We start from the raw sequence: 26,307 nt of genomic DNA on the forward strand, positions 1-26,307 counted from the left end.
CCTCGCCGAGTCGGACTTCCCTCTGCTGATGGAAGAGAATAATTACCCGTACTTCAGGGAATTCATTTCAGAAGTTGTCTGGCCAACGCACTTTACATTGGGAAGGCCTCGGCCGCCAGGGGTCGGCGAGCCACCAATGGATGATGAAGATCAAGAGGACAGCGAAGAAGCAGTTTGAGACCAGGAGGGCTGGACTAGGCTGCGGGCTGGAGGTGACAACCGGACGGATGCGGACCAGGCGTGCTGGACGTACCGGACGGATGCTGGTGGATAAGGTGTAGCCCCATCTTAAAGCACTCAACCGAGGGCTGGGCTGCACCACGGTTTCTTAAAATTGTCCCAAAAAATTAAATGGTCCACCATTTATTGTGTATTTTTTAAAATAAATGTTTAAAAAAAAAAGATGTTTATTGGCAACAGTGGCATGCGCAACCCTAGCGCACGACCCCACTGTTGCCGAACCCCGTATGGCAGCAATGCCAGGAAGGGGGAAAAAAAAAAAAAAAAAAGATAAGTTTCTGGGGGCTGCATGAAATAATTAATGAATAACTCAAGTGTGAATCAAATATACAATATTCTGAAACAAGGATTCAGTGACCCTCGCTAGGCAATCATAGCCTCTTCACTTGAGAGTGTTTGATAGATTAAGGGTAGTTTAAAAAGGAAAGAATTTAATGGAACATTTAAATGACTAAAATTAACACTTACATCGTACTTACCTGTAATCCATAATCTCCTATTAATCCAACATCGCCAGCTACTCCTTTAGGTCCTCTTTCTCCGTGCATACCTGGCACACCTATTTCTCCTATTTCAAGTACAGGATAATCTCCTGGAGGTCCAATGTCACCTACGTAACCCTTTTCTCCGGGGTAGCCAATGGGACCAGGCAAGCCAGGCATACCCTGGTCACCTACTTCGCCTGGAGAAAAAAAAGTTGATACAGTCCTTAAGATTACACTGTGAATATAATAAAATATGGTTTTTAATACTTTATCAAGGCTAGGAGTAGGAGTAACCTTGGAGTTTTTAATATTTTATGAAGGGTAGAAGTAGGAATAAACTTTTCTTGGCCTCATGGTACATAAATCAAAACTGTATTTATTTTATTTCTGAATATTACAAAATTTAACAATTCTGCATTCCTCATACCACTTTCAAGCACACTCTAAGTGCTAATGTATAAAATTATAAACAAAATAAATTAAAATTTTAATAACAAATATTAGATGATTAATTATTACAAAACATGAGTACAATTTAAACTTTTTACACTAAAAAACATGCAGGAATTAAAAACAAAAATGATACTCAAATACTTGCAAGTATTAAAAATTTTCATAAGTGGTTTGCCGAGAACTTATGTTAGCAGAACATTTATCAAGATCTTTTGATATCAGTTGACATAACTTCATCCTACAAAATTATATAGTTAGTCAACGTGCCAAAAAATTATCTCAGAATGTTGGTTTTAATATAAAAAATAAAAATCCTTGTGTCAAAAAACATTAAATAAATAAGAATCCAATGAAATATACAATTTATTTTTTCCTATGTTCATTTTTTCAAATAGCTTTTCATATTTAATCATACCGTAATACACGTTCAAAATAGTTCATTTCAAACAATTAAAATTAAAATTATTCAATAATATACTATACTATAAATTAATAAATTAGAAAGGCAGTATCTAAGGATGCGAAAGAAATTATTTCAGAAATTAATATCGTAAATATTGAGTTTCTAATCTGGTGGATTCAGGCCTTTTTTTTATAAACATGTTACTTAATTGATTCACACTTTCATACTTTAACTGAATACCTGCAAAAGATTACTGGTTGAATGCAATCAGTAGTGAGTATATATAAAAGTGGTATAGATGGATGGATAAGACAAACTGAAGTAGTTTTTTTTAAGTGTAAAAAGTACAGGAAATGCAATGCCCTAATGCCTTTCAGACAAGCTGGTGTAGGGTTTACATATGTTTCATCACTTGAAAACTTTATCCAGTTTGTCAGCGTCCAGGTATAGGATTTCTGCCTGGCCAAAGAAAAAATTTGTCACTTCTACTTTATTCTATGTTTTATTATACAATGAGGGTTGAGTAAAAAAAAATTGTTTTCAAGTATTGTAACATGTTTTCTGTAATGAAAAAATGTCAAATAAGGTCAATAACATTTTTTTGAAAAATTATAAACTATAATTTAAAATTTAGGCTAATTTCTGAAAAGCTAAAATTGAAGCTCATTTTCTATACAGAATAATGAGTATTTTTAGATTTTTGACCAGTGTACCTAGACGTATGTAATTCCCATTTTATTATTTATTATTAAAAAAAAAGTCTTTTGCAGATTTTCAGATAGATGAAGAAAACGTGCAAGTGTGAACCAATTCATTAACATATTTATAAAAAATACTTTAATCCGCCAGATTAGAAACTCTATATTCACGAGATTGATTTCTCAAATGATTTCTTTCTTATTCTTGTATACTATACCCTAAATTAAATATGTTTACAGTATAATATGTTCTTGAATAATTTTAATCTTAATTTTTTGAACTAAAATATTCCAAATAACATGTATCATGGTATAATTAAAAAAATTAAGGTAAATAAATAGTCAATTACATTCGATTATTTATTTATTTAATGATTTATTGGCCCAAGGCTCTTTATTTTTAATGTTAAAACCTATATTTTGATTTTTTTTTTGCATGTTGACTTTCTCTTTCTGTTGGATGAAATTATGTCAACTAAAAAGATCTTGATAAATATCCTGTTAATACAAGCTCTGGGCAAAACCATTATAAAAATTCTAAAAGCAGACGCTCCTACTAGAACCTATAGATATTGTATATAAACACTCTAGGAAGAGGTTTTATTATAAAATTCCTCATATGAGCTTTATAATAAATGTCCAACAAAAAAGTTATGGCATAAACTGTATCAAAAAAGTATAAGTTAGAACAAGAACTTAGTCAAAATAATTGTACACTATTATTTGGGAACATTTCATGGAATAATGAAACCAAAACAAGTACTTCATGTCATGCTAGGAGTTTTTAAATCTAAAATAGAAGAAAACCTGCCTCACTTTGTCACCCTTTAAGATAAGCTAATCTCAAACAGTTGGATATTGATTTCCTCTTGATATTATTTTGCTTTTTTAGTGAGTTACAGTTGAGTGGGGTGGGGAGAAGAGGAATAAGAAGGCTTCCACCCCAGGCGACAAAATTTTATGTGGTAAAGGAAGGGCCAAGTTGTATGAATATATTTAAATTTAGGTTTTAGGTACAAGTCTTGTATATATTGTGTTGTAAATAAAAGTTAGGAGGTAGGGAAAAAAATGGCAAAATCACTGGAGATTCAACTTTGTAAAAACAATGAAGTGAAATAAGTCTACAATCTACTGCAATTGGTCAAGGAAAAACCCCTTCAACTTTCTATAAAGTCTTTTCTCTAAAAAACAAGTACATTGTTTTCTGTATACAAGTGCTTTACTCTCCTAAAGTAAGGACACACAAGACATATAGTACGGTAAAGTACAAGCATGCAAGTATGTAATTTATGTATAAGCGTTTTTTTTTTTAATACTTTAATCAGTTTTAGGTATTAAGGTATTCAGTAAATGAATATATAGTTACTACATAACAAAACAAGCTCCATGAGTAGGAACTTTAAAACTCACTTATACATAGAAAAGGATTTGTAAGGGGATTTTGTTTATACCTTTTGAGTGAGCAGAAGTCAACAGCTGTGATATTATTAAAGCAGTAATAATTAATAGTATAAGTAAGAATTTTAAATTTTTGAAATTCCTGCCACATGAGCTTGTTTGGTATAGTGATAACCTCCTTTCTACCTTTTATACTCCTTCCAGGCCTTCTACACTGTACCTTCTTTAATTTTTTTATTGTGATAATTTTCAGAAATTAAAAATTCAGTTTTATGATGTAAAATAGGCATAAAAAATTATTAATTTTTTTTTTAAAAGGAATTTGATAGTATATGAAATTTTAAGACAAATTCTTTATCTGATGTGCCCTAATTTAGGAGGAGTAAATTCTTAAACATATTTACCAATTTTGAAGATAAAACAATGTGGAAAATTAAAATGGACGAAATCACTTCAGAATTCAATTTCCCATAAGATCCTGTCATAATCATTGAGGTATTTATTTATTGGGGTGCCATAATCATGACAGACATTTGAGTCATTCGTCTCATCAAGGAAATTCAAATTCTGATGACAGATTTATGTGGAACATTGAATTGAAAACAATTTTGTTCTTTATGTAGAATAATAATTATTCTCCTTGAAAAATGTATAATAGTTGGTATTATAAAACATTTTTTATTAAATAATTGACAATAATATGTTTCAATATTAGCATGTAATGACAAACTAAGGAGTTAGTTTTACATTATATATAAAATAGTTAATCAGCAACCTGAAGATGGGGGATAACCCCGAAACATCGTTGTATGTGAAATAAATTGTTATATTTAAATAAGGAAGATTGTGTCATTCACCAATTTTATATTAGTTCTAGAAACTCTTCCAGTAGAAGATCATTAATTAAAAAAAACTGAGATCAGTTTTATAAATAAAGTTCTCATTCCACTGATATCCAAATATAATGGTACTCCTCCCCCTAACAGTAATTTGAAATAAAATTCAAAGCATTAATAAAATGTACAAGAGAAGACAAGTTACCAGGTCTGCCCATTTCCCCTGGGTCTCCCATCATTCCTGGTTCTCCTTTCTCTCCTCTCCATCCAGGAATCCCTTTTGATCCTCTCTTTCCCGACAAACCATCCTTCCCTTTTTGTCCTGGAAAGCCTGGTAATCCCAATTCACCTTGAAATCCTTGAGGCCCTATATTTCCAGCCTCTCCAATTTCACCTTTAACACCCTAAAACAAAGAAAGAAATCAGAGGATTAAATTCAGTATGGGAAAATATGTGGTTCAAATAAATCACCCAGCTTATCAAACATTTTTCATTGAAATTGATGTTACAATTTCTTGGCTTTCATGGTCTGATGCTACATATAAAGGCTATACCTAGCCCTTATTTCCTAATTGTATATCAGCTCATGGTTGAGGTGGTGCATTATGCATAACTACACTTTCATTATTATGTTTTTAATTGTAAAATAAATTGTACTTCGAAGTTCAAGTCATTTAAACTATATTTATTTAGATGGACATGCTGTGCTTACCCAGTGCACAGATGCACTACCCTCAGAAAATTCCTGGATCAGCCACTGGCTTTATAACATCCACTCATTCCGTAGGAATAGAGCATTAACAATATAATAAAGCAACATGTGCAGATATGTGTCCATAATTGTCATGATAACTTCATACTCATGTAAGCTTATTATTAAGCTGCACATTATTTTGCGAATACATAGTATTTTTGCAAATGAAATTAGAGAGCAAGAATAAAATAAGTTTGTGAAGTATAATATAGTATCAATATAGCTTCCTCACTATTTTATCTCCTTTTTTATTCTCTTACTTTCTCTTTCTACAAATTATCCTTTTTCAGTACATTTCTTTTGTGTAAGTAATTACCTTTATTTTAAGATTATTGGTTTGTTGCTTAAGAATGATGGGATGAGCCATTATTGAATCATAGGTGTGATCATTATCAATTAACTAACTTTTTAAATATCTACCAGATTCAATTTATTTAACTACTAACCTAAGTTATTTAATTTTAGTTACCAAATGGAATAAGAGTATGAGATGATTTGATTTTTTTTTTTATTGATCGATATAATATTAAAATATGACGTATTTACGAACAGAACTTAGAGCTTAATTGATATAAACAAACAAAATCCAAAGTTATTTCATTAAGAAAACCCACTTTAAATCCATCAAGTCCTGGAAGACCATCTACTCCTGGCTCTCCATCATCACCTACTGGTCCTGGAGGAGCATTGAATGACATTCCAGGATTACCAGGAAGTCCAGGAATTCCATCCATGCCAGGATTGCCAGGTTCTCCAATTGAACCAGCAGGACCTGTAACAGAAGGAAGTGTTATAATTTCTAAATACTGGTATCTTTAAGTCAGATAGATAGATTACTAGCCAGGGTATCCCGTGTCTCCTGGTAATCCTTTATCGGAAGAAATGCCAGGAAAGCCTCTTGGTCCAGTATCTCCCACTAATCCAATTGGGCCCTAGAAAAAGCATAATATTATTGTATTACAGAGCACATATACAAAGTCTACTAAAAGAGAGTACCTCATTCAAGAAAATCTCTCTTAAAAAAAAAAAGAAAAGAAAGCTTTACCGGAAGAAGAAAAGAAATTGAGAAAATAAATTAATACAGAGTGTAGAAGGCTTGAGGAGAATAAACGAAATAAGATTAATTTTTCCTAAGAGTTGACAATGGGAAGCCAGCCATCAAATCAGACATCTAGTAGAGATGAACAGGGCAACTTTCTAACTAAGAAAGGAAAAAAAAACTAGAGTAGAGGTGAAGTATTGGAAAGAATTCAATGAGGATAACCCTAAAACAGTTCTAAAAATGGAGGAAAATTCAAGGGGAGCTTTTAACTTAAGGAGGAGAAACACTCTAGATCTTTCACAATATAATAAATATTCACATGGGAAGTAGGAATGCCATTTAAATAGTCTAAAATTTGCCTAATGCATAAAAAAAAAAGGAACTAAACTAAACGAAAAACTATAGAGGTATCTCATTACTATCTAGTAACTACTAAGCTACATATGCAGTTCCATACATGGAGCATTGTTTAGGTGGTTATCAACCAGGGTTTTTGTAGAGGTCAATCTATTTTATTAAAATAGATCCCTCAAATCTTTTTATAGATCTATGAATGGCGAATAATCACCATCTTTTTGCTGATTTCAAGGCTGCTTATAATGATAATGTGAATAGAAAAGAACTCTATAAAGCACTAGAAGAAGTGCTATCTCTAAGAAATTTATCCACCTAATATAAGAATGACCAAGATTTAATTTTTGTAGTAAAACTGTCACCCAAATGTTTTTATAGTTTTGAAGTAAACAGTAGCGTTAGGAGGAGAGATGCACTAGTATGTTTTTTATTGAATCTAGGTAAAAAAAAGTAATTAGACAGTCTGGTATAAAAATAACAGTTGCACTCTTTTACCCATTGGTTCTATTGCTGTAGAATGTTGATAATATTAACAACTGAATTAAAATGAGCCATATATGAAGCTTTTTCAGCTTTAGAAGTAGCTACTAGATAGCTTGATTAAATTGTAAATTAGTTAAAAACCGAGTACATGAGAGTTGGAGATGCCAATAATGATCTACATACTCACTTTGAGGTCAATCAATATAGGTTTGATCAGATACAGTTTTATTTTTTTGGAATCCAAGGTGAGCCCTAGAAATGACGTTATGCAAATAATACAAAAGAGAATACAATTTAATATAATGCAACCAGCAAGTAATATGGTCTTTTTAAGCACTTTTGAAGTTTATTAATGTTTACGTATAGCAAATTAAAATGTAAAAAGCTCTTTTCAACCACTTCTAACCTAAGGGTCAAGGATAGAGTCTTCACTACAAAGACTGATGAAAACAAAGAATGGTGAAGCATAAAAAAAGGAATTAACACGTAAACTCATTCTGGCTGTATAAGGATATAGACATAATAAAATTAATAAGAATGAGAAGATTTCAATAAGCTGTCAATCTGGTGAAAATGGAGGATGGTGAAAAACCAAACAAGGTATAAACAGAGGAGTTTTCTAGAACGAGAAGAGGGTGATAGCTGGATGGTTTCATAGCGGTTTCAAGGGGTAAGTCTAAACCCGAAACTTAATTGCTGTCACACTGGACTGAGCCCAATGGTGGTACTTGGAAGAGACTAAAAGACTTGATAAGCAAGTTTTACCATTTCATACATATGAACTTTATGATTACATTTTATAGTTCTTTTAAGCGTGTATTATAATGTTTGTATAATAATGTGTATCATAATGTTTTTTTTTATTCTTTTGGTAAATATGGAAAAAAAAATTATGGAATCCAATAATAAAAGTTGAATAAAAAAAAGATTTTTCTTTTCTCTTTAGTCTCTTCCAGCTCCAAAAATGTCTCATACTCATTCATTTCCATCTAGCAAAATTTTAATGAGTTAACCAATACTTCCAATTGTAAGTAGTATCCATGGACTTCTTTACCATGGGTAGAATATAACTTGTCATTAAAAGAATATACTTGTCATTAATGCCATTGATCGACATCTTTGTGATCTTATCAGCAACCATGGCAGCAGTTTGTCATTAATCAGTCTGTTTTTAATTGGAGTTTGCATATTTTAAAAGTATAATTTGGTTGACAGATCTTTGATTACTTCTTTGAATTTGTAGCCCTTTTTCAATTAATTATTTGACTGATGATGGTTATAAGTTACTATGTTAAACTAAATATTTCACATTGTATCTGTCATAACCCTACTTACTCTTCTAAGCACAAGTGAAGGAAGGAATGAGCAGTCGGCCACACCAATCAATTCATCTCCTAACCAACTACCTAACCTACTGAATACTCATTGTCGAAGCATTGTGATGTATAGTACTTCTCATCTTAAATTGGAGTAAGAACTAATTGATTACACAAAAGCACCTCGACAATCTAAACAGGGATCTGGCACATTATTGTAATTATCTTTAAAACAGTTCATTTAATCGCAAATGTGAACTTAATAGAAGTTGTAATGAATGTTATTTCCAATAATTTGGTTTCTTAACAATAAGAATTTATTATGTTATTTTCAAAAAATTCGTGCTTAGGTCTCTGTTCTATCAAAACTGATACATTTCGATGTGAGTAGGTAAGGATCCCAAAATATATTTTATGTTCTAGTAAGTAGAGACAGACTATAAAATATAATAAAATAAACTCTCATTAACTTGATAAATTTTACAGCTAATGTTTTCACAAAACTCAGTCTGCCAAGTAGGGGAATAAAAAATGGCAGTTGTTTCAAAACCTTACAAAAACATTAATTTTTCATTTGGAGCTCTATATCTTAAAAACTACCAACAACATTAGAAAATCTAACAGAACATTATTTAAAAAAGAGTAAATTTACTGAAATATGGGCCATAATAGAGCTATTTGTGTCCAATAGTTCTCGAGATATAGCTTTTTAAAAAGTAACATTTCATAAAAATGTACTAAAATATCAGTATTTAGTTAATTTATTTTGAGAAACCTATATCTCAGGAACTATGTGACATACAGATGCCTATTAGCAATCAAATTAAAGCTATTTTAAACTACTATAGTGTCGTTTATGACCTTTACCTTCGTAGGAATAGTAGTTTTCATGATATTTGCCAAAATAAATTGATTTATAGTTGTTGGGACAATAAATTTGATTTATGAAAACTTTTATTTCAGAAACCAAAGGACATACAGATGTCTGCCAGCACTCAAATTAAAGCTAGTTAAATTTACTATAAAATAGTTTATAACGTTTGTCTTTGAAGGAGTAGCTGTTTTTATGACATTTGACAAAATTAACTCACAAAATGTTTATTTCTAGTTGTTCGTATAAAATGTTAGATTTTTTTTTTAAATATATCTCTAGACCCATAAAATGCACATATGTCTGCTAACATTCCAAATAAAGAAAATATAACTTACTATAAAGTAGTTTATGACACTTACCTTAGTAGGGGTAGTAGTTTTTATGATATTCACATATTAATATAAATTTGGCTAATGAAAATTTGACCCACAAAATGGGAAAATTAATTTCATTAAAACAAATATTAAAATATGAAGTTTTATACAGATAAATAAATCCTTTCTTAGTAAAGTACAATAATTATCTGATCCATTCAGATGCACAACTTTCCTTATCACTTTCTAAGATTGTTTGTAATAATAAAGTGACTAAGAATTAATAGAACAAAAAAAAAACAAACAAAATGATTAATTGTTCAACAATGACTTGCAAGTATGGTGTCTCGGATGTCATCCACTCCAGCTTTAGCATACCTTTTGCCTGTCTTTTTGGCTTCATTTGCCCTGACATCGTACCCCTTCCATTATACTCCTTCCCCAAAGTTAATTATAGGTAAGGTTAAGAGATTATTACTGTTTATTCACCAATCATGAATTATAATTTATCCACCAAAATTTTAAAAAAGCAGTGATAGAAGTGATAGTTTATATATTAAAACTATAAGTAAAAGTGTAACAGAATATTAGTTGTCCTGCAAATAAAGCATATTGAGTTGATTGAAAATCTTATTATTTTGGGAAATTCAAACAAAGATTATCTCCTGAGCTCATCATTTACTACATACTATATAATGAGCTTCAAATGGCCTAAAGTTAAACCTCAATAATGAGACATGTACATAAAATCTAATTGTATACTGAGATGATACCTTTCTTCCAACAGCTCCATCATTACCTGGTGGACCAGGCAATCCTTTGGGTCCTACTGGGCCTTTATCACCCAGAGGACCTATAGTTCCTTCAGGACCAGAATCACCCTTCTTTCCTGTAATAAATTATTTTGTTTAGTTGATACAGTAAAGCATATTTATTACATAATAAAAATATATTAATGGTTTATAAAAATCTAGTTTTAAACTTTTATGCTAACAAATTATTAGTATAAAACATTTGATTATCAAATATTCAAGGCAATGTTGATAAACTTCATTTTAGGAAACAATTTTTAGATGAATTTTTTTTTTCCACCAAAGTTTCCTGTTATTTTTTATAGGTTCAATGCTAAATTATTATACAGTATATTAATTTTGATTTGTTGCAGTGTCAGCATTCAGAATCAGCATTTTAGAAGCACTTTGCCAATAGATGGGAAGGCACAAATGTTTCCAATTAATTAGTTAAATAAATTAGCAGTTAACATTCTATATAAGTAGTAATAGATAGTTAGATAGTCTGTTACATATGTATTAATATTGTAATATTCAAAAATTATTTAAAGTAAGTAAAAGGGAATTTCTAATAGTTTTTATTTAATTCTCATATCTTAAGTATAGCTTGGGTTCAAATGAAAAGCTTTAATATTAAATAAATACGAGAATTTTATTTAAATTATTTAACATTTTAGACTCTTAATTTCAGGGCTGGTGTCTAAGCAATCAGAAGAGTCAACTTGTTTAGTAACTATCTTTACAAATATACTTAAATTCTATTTTGTACAACACTAATTTATGATGTTCTATGATGACTGATGGTTTTTGATGACTTCTATTTCACAAACTAACTTTGTCTTTAAACAAAACCTTGGTCCTCTAAAAGTTTTCAACTCGTTCTCATCCACAGAAGTGGGTTGTTTGGTGATCCAAACAAAGAGTCCCTTATTCTTCTTCGTGACTCTTTGATGTCTTCTTTTTCAAGATTCTACCCTTGAGGTAGACAAAAAGATTATGATGACCTCCTCCATCCAGGAAAAATTATCCCCCCCGCGCCTAAGCAAATGAATCTTAACAAAACAGTACCTTTCCTTTGTCTAGATGTTCAGTGCAAAACATCGGTTGTGTTTTTTGATTTGAGTTTTTGCATGTGATTTTCTTTATGAACATTATTTTTCAACATTTATTTTTGATTTATATTTTTTCTTAAGTTTACACATTTTAAAATTTTGATGGGTAGTTAAAATAAATTAGTTTTGAATACCAATCTTTTCCACTCTATATTCGACTGAATAAAATTGGTTAGCCTTCCTTTTGGTTTAACAAAACAAATGAACAATATTGAAACGACACATAAAATAAAAACATATTAAAAACCCTTTATACATAAAATTAACTACTTACTCAAAAAAGAGGATATTAAAATGTATCTATTTTACTTTGAACTTCCTAATTTTTTATTTTTGAATCTCTTTACTTCTGTGACCTCTAGATTTGAGTTTATAAAACTCAATTAGGCAAACATATATATTTCTAGTAAAATAATAAAATTAATGAATTTAAAAACAAATGGGATGAGGCAGTTACCGGCTGGAATGAGATGGCAAGTCAAGGCTGCAAAAACTAACTTTCTCCTAGCAATACCTAAATTTGAGGACAGTCAAAGTAAATTTGTATTCATTTTTTTTCTCTTAGGTACTATCTAATTAGTATTCGTAATTATTATTAGTATTTCCTGAATCATGAGATTTTAGCCTACTGTTTGCTTTTACTTTTTTAATAAGTTTTATTGGATGTTATGATTTTTTGAAGTTATCCACATCTATTGTCTGTTTCATACTTTCACAAAATAAGTTATAGAAGAATAAATAAATAATTCTTTAAATTTATTGTAAATAGAAACGTTTTAGAATAAATTGTGGAAGTACAAATATTTTTCCAACAACGTTACTTGTTTGTAATAACCTATTCGGAGAAACAATGAACAAAAAAAAAGGACGCAACAATGAAACCCTTATTCCGTGATAACCCTTATTCATATATGAGAATTTCGCTTCCAAGTCTTTTTCTGTTATATTGGGTAAACACTTACAGGAAACTCTTTATATATAAATCTAATTTGAATATATATATGTGTTTCTTTGTATGTGATTTCATGTGACAAACAGTTTTGACATTTTGATCCTAAATGTCTTAGCCTACACACAGAGAAAGAAATATTTTATTCATTCATGCTGCCCAAATACATCGGGTTGCTACATTACACAGCATACTGATCAATCCGTGACTGGACAAATATACGTTTCATATTTTTACATGATATAATATAATAGATAGATAACATTCTTTTTTTTCTTCCACAGTTTTCTTTTACAATTAATACCAGTCTAAAAACTAACTACAAGTTTTTCGATTTATTCCTTTTTTTTTTTCTTTCCCTTCTATTTCACAACCCCTATTTCATTTGATCAACAAATTCCCCTATATAACAAATATTAAAATATTGAAAACAATAAAAAATTATAACTAAAACAACAAATAAGATATGCGATGCATGCATGCCATCCCACTTCTGGATAAACTCCCATACTCATTAATTTCCATGCATTCCATGCATATTACTTCATTAGGTAGTATTGCCTCCCCCCTCTTTCTATCATACACTACGTTTTCGGTGAAAATCCAGTCTTATTCAAAAACGTGTCACAGCTAACAATTGTAAATACAAGTTCGGTTAGAAATAGTTCTAAATCAAAAAATAAACGGCGTCAATCTGTGAAATGAAAAAAATCTGGACCGAAAAAGGGAAGACCTCCTAAAAGCGAGTACAGTAAGTACATATACTACAGTACGTACATATAAATGTACATACTACAGTAAGTACAATAACAGTAAGTACATATAAATTAAAATTATTTATTATATTTTATATTTATTAAGTCTAAAATTAGAAGACTATCTTTGTGAATCCGAAAATTAAGGAAATTATAACTCATGCCAGAACCACAATCAGAGAGCTGCCAATACTGCTTCCGACGTCTTGGACCTGATGCGCCGATCCCACCTTACTGAAATGTTGATCCCAGGTATTTGAAGGAGTCTACCTTCTTACACATACTTCCATTAATCTGAAGGTCCGCGGACTCTTTACATTATTCGGTCTTATCAAAATTTATTTGGAGACCCCACAGGCAGTATTCTTTTTTCAGGGCCTTCAGCGCTTCTTCCAAGCTTCCAGGCCCTACTATATGTGACCACTGCTTGGTCGTCGGCAAAGAAAATGGAGAACAGCATATGTCTGTTGATGTCAATGCCTTTCCCTTCTCATTGCCTGCTCCACTCCTTTACTGCCTGTTGTAAATAAATTTTAATCAGGGTTGGGGACATACTGCATCCCTGCTTAAGACCCTGGGATGCAGAAAAAGGCTCAGACAAGTAAGAGCCAAGCTTCACTCTGTACTCGTCTTCTTTGTATAGACTCCTTACTGCATTTATTAATGAAATACTAATACCCGCACTCTTAAGAGATTCCCACATCTTATGTCTTGGTACACTGTACCTGTTCTAGGTCTATAAAAGCTATGTGTACAGCTCTTCCTTTCTCCATTGTTTTCTATGAGCTGCCTTAGGACAAATATACTGTCTGTACAAGACCTGGCTGCAGTGAAGCCAAATTGTTTCTCCAGGGTAACAAACTCTTCTTCTAATTTACCCTTCAAAATCCTTGCAATTACCCTTGATATGGAACTCTGGACACAGATGCCTCTATAATTTCGGCATTCATTCCTGTCACACACCGGGAACGGTGAGTTGGAACCTCAACAGACAACAAAAGACAAATTTTTAGAAGTATTGTTGAGCCATCACTTAACTACACCATAGAAACATGGACACTTAACCCAGGAGAGATGGATTTCTGGAGGAGATGCCTAAGGATTACCTGCCAGGATAGAGTCAGGAATGAGGATATTAGGAGCAGGGTAGGGGTGACTGAAGGAGTTCCGGAGAGGATTGGAAGGAGCAGACTGCAATGGTATGGGCACTGTCAGCGGATGTCAGAACGTAGGTGGCCGAAGAGATTTCTGCAATGGGAACAACCAGGAAGACAGAGGAAAGGAAGACCCCGAACCCGGGAGGACTGTGTGGAGGAGGACATGGTCGGTAAGGGACTTGAGGAGGAAGATTGGTGGGACAGAGAAAAGCGGAGGGACGGTCAGACTTAGCCAGGCAACCCATTGATTACTGCAAAAGTAAAAAAGTAAGTAAGTAAAAATGTTGTATTCTTATTTTGGGATACCACTTAGGTATTAGTGAAAAAATATCAAATATGCGTGGAAATACATAGATCAAGCAGACAAACATTGCGGCTCTCAACGTCTAGAGAAGTGTGAGTAAGCTGCCACTTCCTCTGATCTAGCAATTACAAATCTTGCAGCTTTAATTCCTAATCGTATTTTTCTCTTTACGATCATCCCATGCAACTGAAAATGAATTTGTTTGCGCAGACCTGTTTTATTTGCATTTAGCCAAGTGCCTATAAGCTCACTTTTTTTTGATTTTCGAATAATAACAAAGATATATTTTTCAAATGCAAAAATAATTACAAACAATTAATAAACCAATTTCAGTAACTTCTATGGGGTTCTAGATGATAAATCTGTTTACAGATGGGAAATTTATTATTCCGTACAAAAGAGAAGAAAAGTAAATTTGCCCCGAAAGTGCTACCACCTCTTGAAAAAAACTTATAAAAATTTGGTATATTTAGCCTTAAGGCCATTGGCTATTATTCATTTTCTGTTCTAATGTTCTGTGTTTTATATTGTAATATTTATTGCAAACAAACTAAATATTATTTTTTTATATTTTGCAAAGAACAGCGGAAATATTAATGAAAATGTACACTCATAAAGAAATGCTATATTTTCCTGTACAGAAAGATAAAAAATGCAACCTTATAGCTAGGTAACCTTGCCTGATTCTATACACCCATTTAGAGAGATAGACCTAGAACCTTTGGGTATACTTGTGAATTCCCATTTGCGATTCTCTTTTAATGATTTCATATGACTGTCCAATTTTTTTTATCACTACCACTCAGAGCTTCTTCATAACTATCTGGTGTTGTGACTCGAAGAATGAATTCTTCACCAAACAACACATAATTTCCCAGATGTGCTGGTTTTGATAGCTTTGAGCGGTCTTCCAAATTCTGTGAAAAGGGTGAGAGTCGGTTCTCTGATTCGTTTACTGATTCATCACCAGACTCAGATTCTTCTTCTTTTTCAGAACCTCTTGTTTTATCAGACACCTCTTGGTCTTCTGGTTTTTCACAATCTTAAATGTCAGTGTCTTTTATTGGCAACTTAACATACTCACACTTGCTCAAAATCTCTTGAAATAGAATGACTATCTCTTCTTTTACCCCTATACGGTGTCGCTCATCTCCGTCGTAGCTCATCAGGTATCCTTTTATGGACTTCTTATCCATTTTCTTCCATCTCTGATTAGGAGTATGGATGTAGCATACAGAACCAATCACTCTCAAGTGCTTTATTCTAGGTTTCTTGCCTATCCATCACTCATAGGGGCTCACACCTTTTACAGAAGACTTTCCTGTTCTGTTTAGGATGTAAAGTGCAGTTGCTACAAAATCAGCTCACATATTCTGCAAAAGTTAAATCTTCGTTGGAATATTTAAATGTTCTTGCTATTTCGACAGTTGTCCAAAATTTGCTTTCACAAATGGCATTTAGCTGGGGTGTGTAAGGAGCTGTCAACCTCTGTGTGACTCCCGCTGCACTTAAAATCTCTCTGATTTCATTGCTATCCATTTTACCATCATTATCACTAATCATTTCTTGTATTGGATGGCCCATTACTTTTGCATGCTGAAGAACCTTTAACATATCTTTAACTTCTGATTTTTCTGACATCAGATAGCCGTAATAAAACTTTGTATAGCTGTCCTTGAAAACAACTAAGTACCTTTCTTTGAAAACGACTCTGGAAATGGCCCACATACATCTGCTGACAGTAACTGTCCTTGTTTTGTTGATTTTTGTCTATGTCCAAATGGAAGTTTATGTACCTTTCCATAAACACACGGCTCACAAAAGTGCTTGTTTGCTTTAGCAACTTTGTGTTCAATTCTTTGAGCATTTTAGCTTGGACATGCCACTTATCATGATGACCCCACCTTTGATCTTGATCATCAACAATATTCACTTCAGGATTTGGTTTTACTGGTTCAATTGTTGCTTTGTAAAGAGTGCCCCCATGTTCCCTTGTTCCATACAGCATTTAACTTTCCCTGATTTGAAAGCCAGCACTGTGTAGCTGTTGATTGAAATACACTTGTTGGGTGAGCTGCCAACACTGAGAATAAATTTCTGCATAAATTGGGAACATACCAAACATCCTTCAACAAAAACATCTCTCTAGTAGCTAAATTTTTTACTTTAACTGTTCCAGTTCCTACGGCTGATAGGATTTTTTCCAGCTGATTTTATGCCTGATGGTCTCTCAAACTTCTTGAAATCTATGTAAAACAAATTCGTATTTGTTACATGTCTCGTAGCGCTGTAGTCTATCTACCATGTAGACGGTTGACTAGATGATTCATCTGATAGAGCTTCTCCTCAACAAGCATAAAACCTGCTCTATCAGCTGCTGAAGCCTCTTGGTTTTTCTTCGGTATACAATCAGAAATCTATTTCTCACAGTTCTTGATACAATGTCCAGCCTATTTGCAGTAATTACATTTATTGTGATTTTTTTACTTTTTCCTTGTTGCCCTATCCTTTGCTTTGATATTGAAGTCAAAGCCTCCTGGGAAACAGAACTAGACCCTTCTGTTTCATAAAATTTCGTTCAAATGTACAAAGCTGAACTATCAAATCCTCAAATGTTTTGTCTTCACTTTTTAATAACATCCAACTTGATTTGAAGGAAATAAAACTATTTGGCAATATAATAAGAATTTTGCAAACCAACTATAGATCTGGCAAAATATTCTTGTTTCTAGCCTGCAGAGCATTATTTAGTTCGTTTCAAAGTGATTTCAGCCGAGCTATATGCATTGAAACATCCTCACCATCAATCCAGTTAAATGTAAAGAAATTTGTACAAATCTTATATAACTGGTCTTTTGATGATGCCTCAAAAAGTTGCTTCAACGTACTCCAAGCAGTCTCTTGATTCCATTATTTTCTGGTAAACAGTATCAGTTACAGAATTTGCAATCATAGACTTAGCATAACTATTTGATTTTCTAAATAGGTCAACTTTGGCTTTATGCTCTTTTATTGCGACTTCTGAAGCACCTCCACTAAGATTTTCAGACTTAACTAACAGACTGTTAATAACATCAATAGCACCCTCATGGTACTCTGGAAGATCTCTTATTTTCCGCTTCCAAACAGGCCAATCTGACTCACCAGCAAATGGTTTCACGTGTTTGAAAACATCATTCTGATTATTGCACTATTTAAAAAACACAAAGTACCTACTTAACACGATTTCTAACCATTAACACTGATGAGTTCTGATTTTCAGTTGATCACAACACTTCACATATCACTACTTTTGATATATTTATTTCTTAGCATTCCTATAAAGCTATTAAGCGTATACTGGGCCCATAACCTTTTATATTTTGCAAAGAAAAGTGGAAACATTAACGAAAATGTACACTCATAAAGAAGGGATATATTTTCCTGAATAAAAAGATAAACAATTCAACCTTACATATCGCAGTGGTACCAATAAAACTAAAAAAAAGTAGGAAACTACTCTACTACAATAATTTTTTATAAATTGGGTTCAAATAAAAATTAAACAACTTAGCACCAAATAGTAGTCTTAAATAAACATGATAATGTAAGTAAATTTGGAATAAAAATAACAAAATTATTGTTAATACAGGTAGACAATATAAGAAAAGTTGGATATCAGAATCCCACTTCCAATTCTTTGACTTCCTGAAGAGAGAATCACTGGAAAGTACAATTCTTTCATCTGCCAATCTCTCATATTTATAATTAAATTAATATAAAGCTGAGAATTGGTGACCCTAGTAAGTTTCGCATTTTTTTGATCCATTATCATTTTTTTCAACATTTGGATATGCCTTGTGACTAAACTTCAACATTATGACCTCCAATTCACTTGACAAGCCTCAGTTTAATTATATAAGTGAAAATTTTAAGGCATAATATTACTGCTATCCCTTCACTCAAGTAGGAATTAAAAACTGATATAAAAATATTTATAAAATTATCGAAATTCAAAGTTCTAAAAATCCTTAAATCATAAACAGATTCAAACATATATTTACTAACAAAACACAGCTAAATACATTTTAACACCCATGATAATCCAATAAAAGAGAATTACATGTTTAAATTGTAAATGATTACCAAACTAAGATTATATAATAAATATTAAACCAATCTATTTTTCTTTTATTAAAACTTAATTATAATATAATAAAACAATTATACCATCTGAGTAGCACAAAACCAAAATATTTAAATTTTCCATAACATTCTTCTTTTTCCATTTGAATGTAAATTTGAATGCTTATATTTTGTCTATGGCTACAAATTACATCTTAGATGCTCCCATATATGTGTATATACATATATACATGTATTATATATATAATTGTAAACATTTATAAAGGATTAAGAATTGAAATAATATTTCTATAATATAATTTTAAAAAACTATAACCTGGAGGCCCCATGAGACCAGTCTCTCCTTCTGTCCCCTTATAGCCAGGCCTGCCAGGACGCCCAGGCCTTCCAATGAATCCTTGAGGACCAATATCTCCTTCCAAGCCACGCAGACCTTGGTCACCAGACTCTCCCCTCAGCCCAATTTCTCCTTTGCTTCCTTTTATTCCATCTCTACCTATAAGTTTAATTAATTATTGACCATAATATCACTATTAATACCTGAGATTATAAAGCTTATTTTTCAGTTAAGTAAACAACTTTTCTGTTTCAAAATTTCTGTATTAGAAAAATATAATTGAATCAATATCAAAATGGGCGATTTTTTTTTATTTTATTATTTCTTGCTGCATAGTTTGTAGAAAAGTAGTAGAAGCAATCAAATTTAAAATGAATAAGAAATTAGCCTTCATAAAAAGAGCTTTATTCTGTTGCTAATGTTTATAGAAGAAATCTCTTTACAGTTGAGGAATTGGACTAATTTATTAACATAAACATCATGAATAGAATTTGAGAAAATTTCCATCAAAATTTCTAGAAACAATTCTGGAGGTTTATCTAAAAAAGAAATCTCTGGATTTCCTTAAAAACATTCTGAGATCTCACAGTTCTTTTTTTTTTTAGGAGTACTTTATGGTTTCTAGGCAAGCTATAGTGCAGGGATGTCATAAATCTTGTTGGAGGATGGAGGAGACAAAATTTATTACTTCCCAACAATCATGACCAGATTTTCTAAACATACCAAACGTCTAGGGAGTCTTCTCTGAAATTACCCTAGACATTTTTGGAAAACTAGCTCTTTAAATAGTGTAATGAGTATAATAACTAGTGACCGGATTTTGTGCAATTGTATGTTTTGTTCTCTAGCCTTAAATTACACCAAACCTTGACAGGATTCGAATCATGGAAAATACCAATTTTTTTTTATATATTATTACATTATATTACCTAAGTATATTATATAAGTAAATAAAAATGTAATGTTTGTTTGTCATTTATCTAAGATCTCCAAAAGCTCTTAACCAATTTACACACCTTTTTCTTTTTTTTAATGTTCAATATTGTCCTAGGAAGGTTCTTAATATTGAAATCCTGGATTTATCAAATAGAAAAATAATTATGAAGAAAATTAAATGTTTTTGGTAGATCACCCGAAATGTATCCATTTTTTAGATACTATAAATGAGGAATTTAGATAGGTAATGAAATTACTCTAACAAAGAATAAAAATTGATCTGAATCAAACAAGGATTGTCAAAGATATTGCAAATTTTTAGTATCCTTTATTGCCTTTACATAAATAAAAATGTAATGTTTGTTTGTAACTTACCTAAGATCTCTGAAATTTTTTAACCGATTTACAAGCTGTTTTTTAAAGTGAATTTTCAGTATCATAATATTAGCTATTATTTAAATGGGGGAATAAATTACTAACAAAACAAAATAAAAATCATTGAAATCGGCCAATAATTAACAAAGACATGCTAAATGTTTTTCTTATATTTTTAAAAATTTTTTAGTCCTGACATAAGAAATATAACATGTACATGATGATTAATTTTAACTAAATTGTTATAAAACTTTTAATTGTGCTCATTCAATCTATTTGTAATATATAGTCAAATCTAGCAATAGCGAAGCATTACCGGGTCAGGTAGTTTTAAATAAAAAGTAAACCAAAAATCAATTGGACTCATCAATAAGAATATACCTATCAATTTTGACCGTGTGTAATAATAAAAGGAGATGGTCCTGGTGCAGTCAAAGAAAAAACTCAAATAGTAGTAATAAAACTTTGTAAAGTGAACCAATGCTTTGCCCCCACCACGTTTCAGGGCTAAAAAAGATACAAACACTTAAATGAGGTAACAAAGTGAGCAGATAGAGAACAAAAATAAAATTTAACTAGGGTATGGCTAATTATGATTTATTATTATGATATTATTATGATTTGATAATTAATTTCTATAAAAATAAACAATGTAAATTAAATAAAATAAAAAAGATGTACAGTAAAATTAAATAAGAATAACAATAAGTTTTAGACAATTAATGAATACAGAAATAATAGCCAATAAAACAAGTAGATAAAAAAGAAATGTAAAAATACAGTACACATTAAAAGATGGAAAGAGGTAATAAGATTAAAATCAAGAATAAAGCAAAGTAAGGAATAAAAAAGGTAATAATTAAAAAAACGTATAATGGCTAACACGTATAATGGCTTACCCTTTTCCCTATAGCAAATCTTCACTTCGGATGTGTTACTTTTCATAAAAACTTTATTTTACACTATCCCATTTCTTTCCTCAGCCATTAATTTTGTAGTTTAATTGAAAAGAGTTTTCATATCGGAGCCTGTGCTTTCCCAAGCACTTATAAAATATTTATACTGCTCTGGAAGTGTTGTTATTACTGTTGAAATGATCATATCATCTGGTATATCATTGCCTAATGATTTTAATCTAAATGCCAAATTTTCAATTGAGCTTATGTGGTTTGCCAAGTCTATCCCAGTCTTAAATTTAAAATCCAAGAATTCCTGAGAAACATCTCTCTCATATATGTTACATATTCTGGAATACATTTGACTTGCAGTAGTACAAGTCAAAATATAAGTCAATGCTCTCTGATTTATTGTGGTTACTGTTAAGTTTTGGGATTTAGCATCATTTTGCATACAGACATTATATTCTTTACTTTGCTGGTTTCTGGGATGCTCAAATTCTTCAGAAACAATCTCAAACAACCCGTTGGCTTTTAATATGTTTACCTTGAATTTCCACATTTGAAAGTTTTCAGGACCTGTCAGCTGCTCAATTCAATTTATTTCATTAAAGCTGTTGAGATCCTTTTTATAGTACTGGTTGCACTTTTAACGAACTTTAATTGTTTTTATTTCACGAAGTATTTAACTCGAACAAACACTACCAAGCTATTTTTACTGTCTCACTACAAATTTTAATTTTGTGAACAGTCTGGGCCCATAACCTGTTGAACGAGGGGGTAGTGGACACAAACAAAATATTTTTACTGTTCTTACTGTTTTATTTGCTATGGTTAGTTAACATAAAACGTACTTACTGTAGTGAGAACAAACAACACAAAAAAAAGGCTTGGTGGCAACTCCCGACTGACAACTATGGATGGCTACTGACTAACAAAACCATTGCAAACGGTTTTGTGTTCAACAATCGATATATTCACAGTTTGCCACAGAGCAATATGTATATAATAAAATATGAATTTTTACATCTCACTTTAACAGCCTAACCCATGCTGGAAACTACTCCATCAATGGCTTTTATGAATTGAATTCATAAAATTCAAATTCCATTAAAATGTTTTTAAAAAAGTATCTATGCCAATCAGATAACATCCTGGGCTAAAAGGATATGGATTATGTTAGAGATGCACAATTTTTTTATTAGTCATATATACAAACATATCACATACAAAATGAATACACATAATAGAAGAAATAAAAAGACAAAAGAGTAACATTAGTACTACACAGACAAAACACAGATATATAAAATTAATTGGCAGTTAAGTAGTTAATCAAATAGAATTAAAAGATAAGATGGTCCAGATGTCAGTCAGAATTGAGCACAAAACGGTAAAAAAACAACTTATTGAATGCCAACATCCAAGGCAAACATCAAATTCGTTCAAAATAAACTAGATACAACATGCAATACAAATGAAAAATTCTATCTTATTTATTTAGCCCTAATGAAGATCTGTAATGCAAGTCCAAATGTTGGCTTTTAGTAAACAGATTTTTTTTTACTATTACGTGTTTCATTCTGATCAACACCTGAACATTCTAATCTGTCGATAGAATAATTACTTGACTAACTGTATGTATGCCAATAGATTAATCAAGTTATCATTACCTTTTGGTCCTTTGTCACCGAACATACCAGGCATTCCTGGGATCCCATAATCTCCCGGCATACCTGGTGGGCCAGCCACTCTTTGACCAATCATTCCTTTATCTCCCTAGTGAAAAAAAAGTAATATGGACATAAGAATTCTGCTGTTTTATGTATTTATATACACTTTTTTAGGCCCCTTCAATCTATTTTTACCCTTTATTAAATTTAAAAAGACTACAAGTATTTATTTAATGTGAAGAAGATGGTCAGGGATGTGGTCAAAAAGAACCAAAATAATTTTCAACTATTGACTGACCATCTTCTTCATATATGATATTATACAGTCAATTATCTATCTATCTATCTCTCTCTCTATATATATATGTGAGTGTGTGTGCTGAAAAATGTTTGATTCTGGGTTGTATGATATTTCCATGCATCTGTAAGCAGATAATTATATATTGTTGGATAAAGAGGCAGGAACGGTTAAACTAAATACATTTATGAAAGCTGGTAAAGAACTATTTCTAAAAACAAATACAGGCTAAGCAAAATAAATAGTAGCAGAAATTGTGAACATTTTTCTCATAAGTTATAAGAGGGAATATATACAGAATATTAAGTCTGGAGTATCTACCATAACTACAAACCGACATTCAAGGGAAAATTTAAATGTTTTATATATGCTTTTATGGGATAAATTTTTTATTTTCTGATATTTATAAAAGGATCATTCTTCATTTCCATTCAGTAATTTTTTTACTCTATTTTCCAAAAGGTATTTTGTTGAATCTTATATTAGTCTCTGTGATACTTCATTAAAAATACAAACTTTGGCAGAGCTGTAAGGTTTTTTTCTTTGGTAACTTCCATATGAATGCATGATAAAGTGCAAAAATATTTTCAGAGAAAAATTACAAAAACTATAAAAATGAAATTAATTTCCTCAACAAAAAATTTAGAAATTTTATATGTATGGAAATACCAAAATTCATATTAAAAATAAAGGATTTAGAAATTGTCAATTCTAATATATAATAACACATAAAGAATTAATAAAATAAATTATAGGTAAAAAAAATATGAGTGATTATTGAATTTTACAGAATCTTTTACTTTCTTTCAGACATAATCGTTTTGAATAAATTTAGATTCTATTGTAGTAACTATTCAAAAATATTATTTAAGAATTCTTGCTCATGAAAAGACTCAAAGACATGAAATTCCATTAGTATGTGAACCACTCTTGATCTTAGAAAACAAAAGATACAAACAGAGAAGTTTAAATATAAAATTTCATATATTTACCGAAGGTAATGAAGTACCTGAAACAAAATATTTGGTCCATTATTAAAACTTTGTAAAACATTTCATTTGTCATGAGAATAAAGAATCAAAAGAGTCCATAAAAATGTCTATATTGAAAGTATGTTTTTTGGGGAGTGGGAAGGATGGAAAATATGGTAAAAATTAGTTTTGGTACAAACTAAGCAAGTGAAGCTTGTTTGAGAATTTTTTTTTAATGTTAGACCTAATCAAAGTGAAAGGAAAACAATTTCATCAATAAAAAATGAATTATACTGTTTATTATTGATGAAAATAAGGGCACATATTTTTAATTGCTAAGTTATGCTAGGAATGAAAAAAAATTAAGCAAAGCCAATGGAAAACTTACATTTTCAAAGCCAGAACCGTTAAGCGTTCAAATATAAAAGTATTAGAAAATAATGAAGATAATAAATAATAAATAGTTTAAGTAATAAAGAATTAATGACAAAATTAAAATTAAATTGTGAAGGACAATGAAATAGCGTTTATCCCTTAGCCAAAGATGTACTTTACCTGTAAATTATTTGAAAACAAGCAACATCAAAATACAGTTAATGTCAGAACTTTCTATAAACAATTTTTGAAATTTTTCTCTGTAAGATATACAAATAAATTTTGCTCATCAGGTAGGTGGACTGATTTGGTCATAGAGGCGATTATGAGCTACAAGTTCAAAGTGGTGGGAGGTACACGAAGAACATTTTTAATGCTTAAGTTTTAATTAAACTTTAATCCTTGAAGAGTTTTCTAACACCAATTTATTTTTTTTTTTCAGAACACACAGATCTGAGAGAGAAGAGTGATACCTTTATTTGTAAGTAAGTACCCCATATATTCTATTTCTGTTTTCCTTATTTAATTTCAAATTTCTCTGTTCTGCCCTGGTGTCACTATGCAAAATTTTAGATAAATCAAATAACTTTTAATTAAAGTTACTTTTTACTGTTTGTTACAATGTTCTACAGTATATATATTTATAAGGAAATAAAACTATTTTATTTTTGTTACTGAAATAATGTTATATGTTCTATATTATATTCCATCAAGAAGCTTGAAGTTGTAATTTACGTCCTATTTGTACTTATATTAATGTATTAACTTTGTGCTCATTTGTGTATGAAACTGGGTTTATTCCATATAAATAAATTATTTACTTTTGAAATCCATCTAAATGCATTTTAATAATTATTTACAAATAAATTGGTGATAGTAATTAAATTAATACTGGAATAAAAATTTTAAACCTTTCAATGCTTATTCATCAAAAATGAATAAACATTTTTTAATCATTGTTAAAGCCCAAAAGTTCAGTTTCTTTTTAATTTAGACATGGGTTTAGCAAAGAAAGAATATATATATTGTAATAATAAAAATTATTTAAAAATAAAATAAATGAATTTATAATCGTTTTTAACTTTTTTCAAATATACAGGAGATAGCTTGGGTTCAAACAAACTCCTAAAAACTTCAATATTTAACAGATAATATAATTTTATAACATAAGAGACTTTTCTCAGGGCGGGTTACCTGGCAATCAGAACAGACGACACTGTACTACTAATAAGACTAACTTAATTTCTAGACATTTTACAAACACAATAAATTCTACTTAGAAACAAGACTAACCAATTACACAGCTTCCCCTGATAATCGTTAATCTCTTCTTCATGATGATGCTATATCCAAACTCCCAACAATGGCTTTTTTTCTTTCCCCCCTCTAGCCGAACGGACGTCTTCTCACCAAGCTCGCAAAACCAAGAGTCACCGTTTCCTCTCCTCCATCTTCAACTTTTTACTGCTCGATCCAATAAATAATCGATTGTAGTACAATCGCTCTGCTTTATTTGCGATGTAATTAGTTTATTGATAATTTTCACTTTCCTCCATTTCTTCTTTGAATATTCCTTTTCCATAATTACTGTATAGTAAGAACA

At 31.0% G+C, this 26,307-nt stretch overlaps 1 protein-coding gene across 1 annotated transcript in view; it reads right to left on the minus strand.

Annotated features, from left to right (window-relative positions):
* Positions 1–26,307, minus strand: part of LOC106690014 (collagen alpha-2(IV) chain) — a gene marked incomplete at its 5' end in the record, with an annotated part of 87,428 nt that overhangs the window by 32,000 nt on the left and 29,121 nt on the right. Inside the window, 7 exon segments of the mRNA XM_014435265.3 lie at positions 720–922; positions 4,719–4,917; positions 5,882–6,039; positions 6,109–6,199; positions 10,424–10,539; positions 19,160–19,339; positions 23,061–23,166. Coding sequence (XP_014290751.1) covers positions 720–922; positions 4,719–4,917; positions 5,882–6,039; positions 6,109–6,199; positions 10,424–10,539; positions 19,160–19,339; positions 23,061–23,166 — 1,053 coding nt within the window.

This window comes from Halyomorpha halys, unplaced genomic scaffold (genome assembly GCF_000696795.3).
Source record: "Halyomorpha halys isolate HHAL.00 unplaced genomic scaffold, Hhal_1.1 Scaffold1551.1, whole genome shotgun sequence".
NCBI classification, from domain to species: Eukaryota; Metazoa; Arthropoda; class Insecta; order Hemiptera; family Pentatomidae; genus Halyomorpha; species Halyomorpha halys.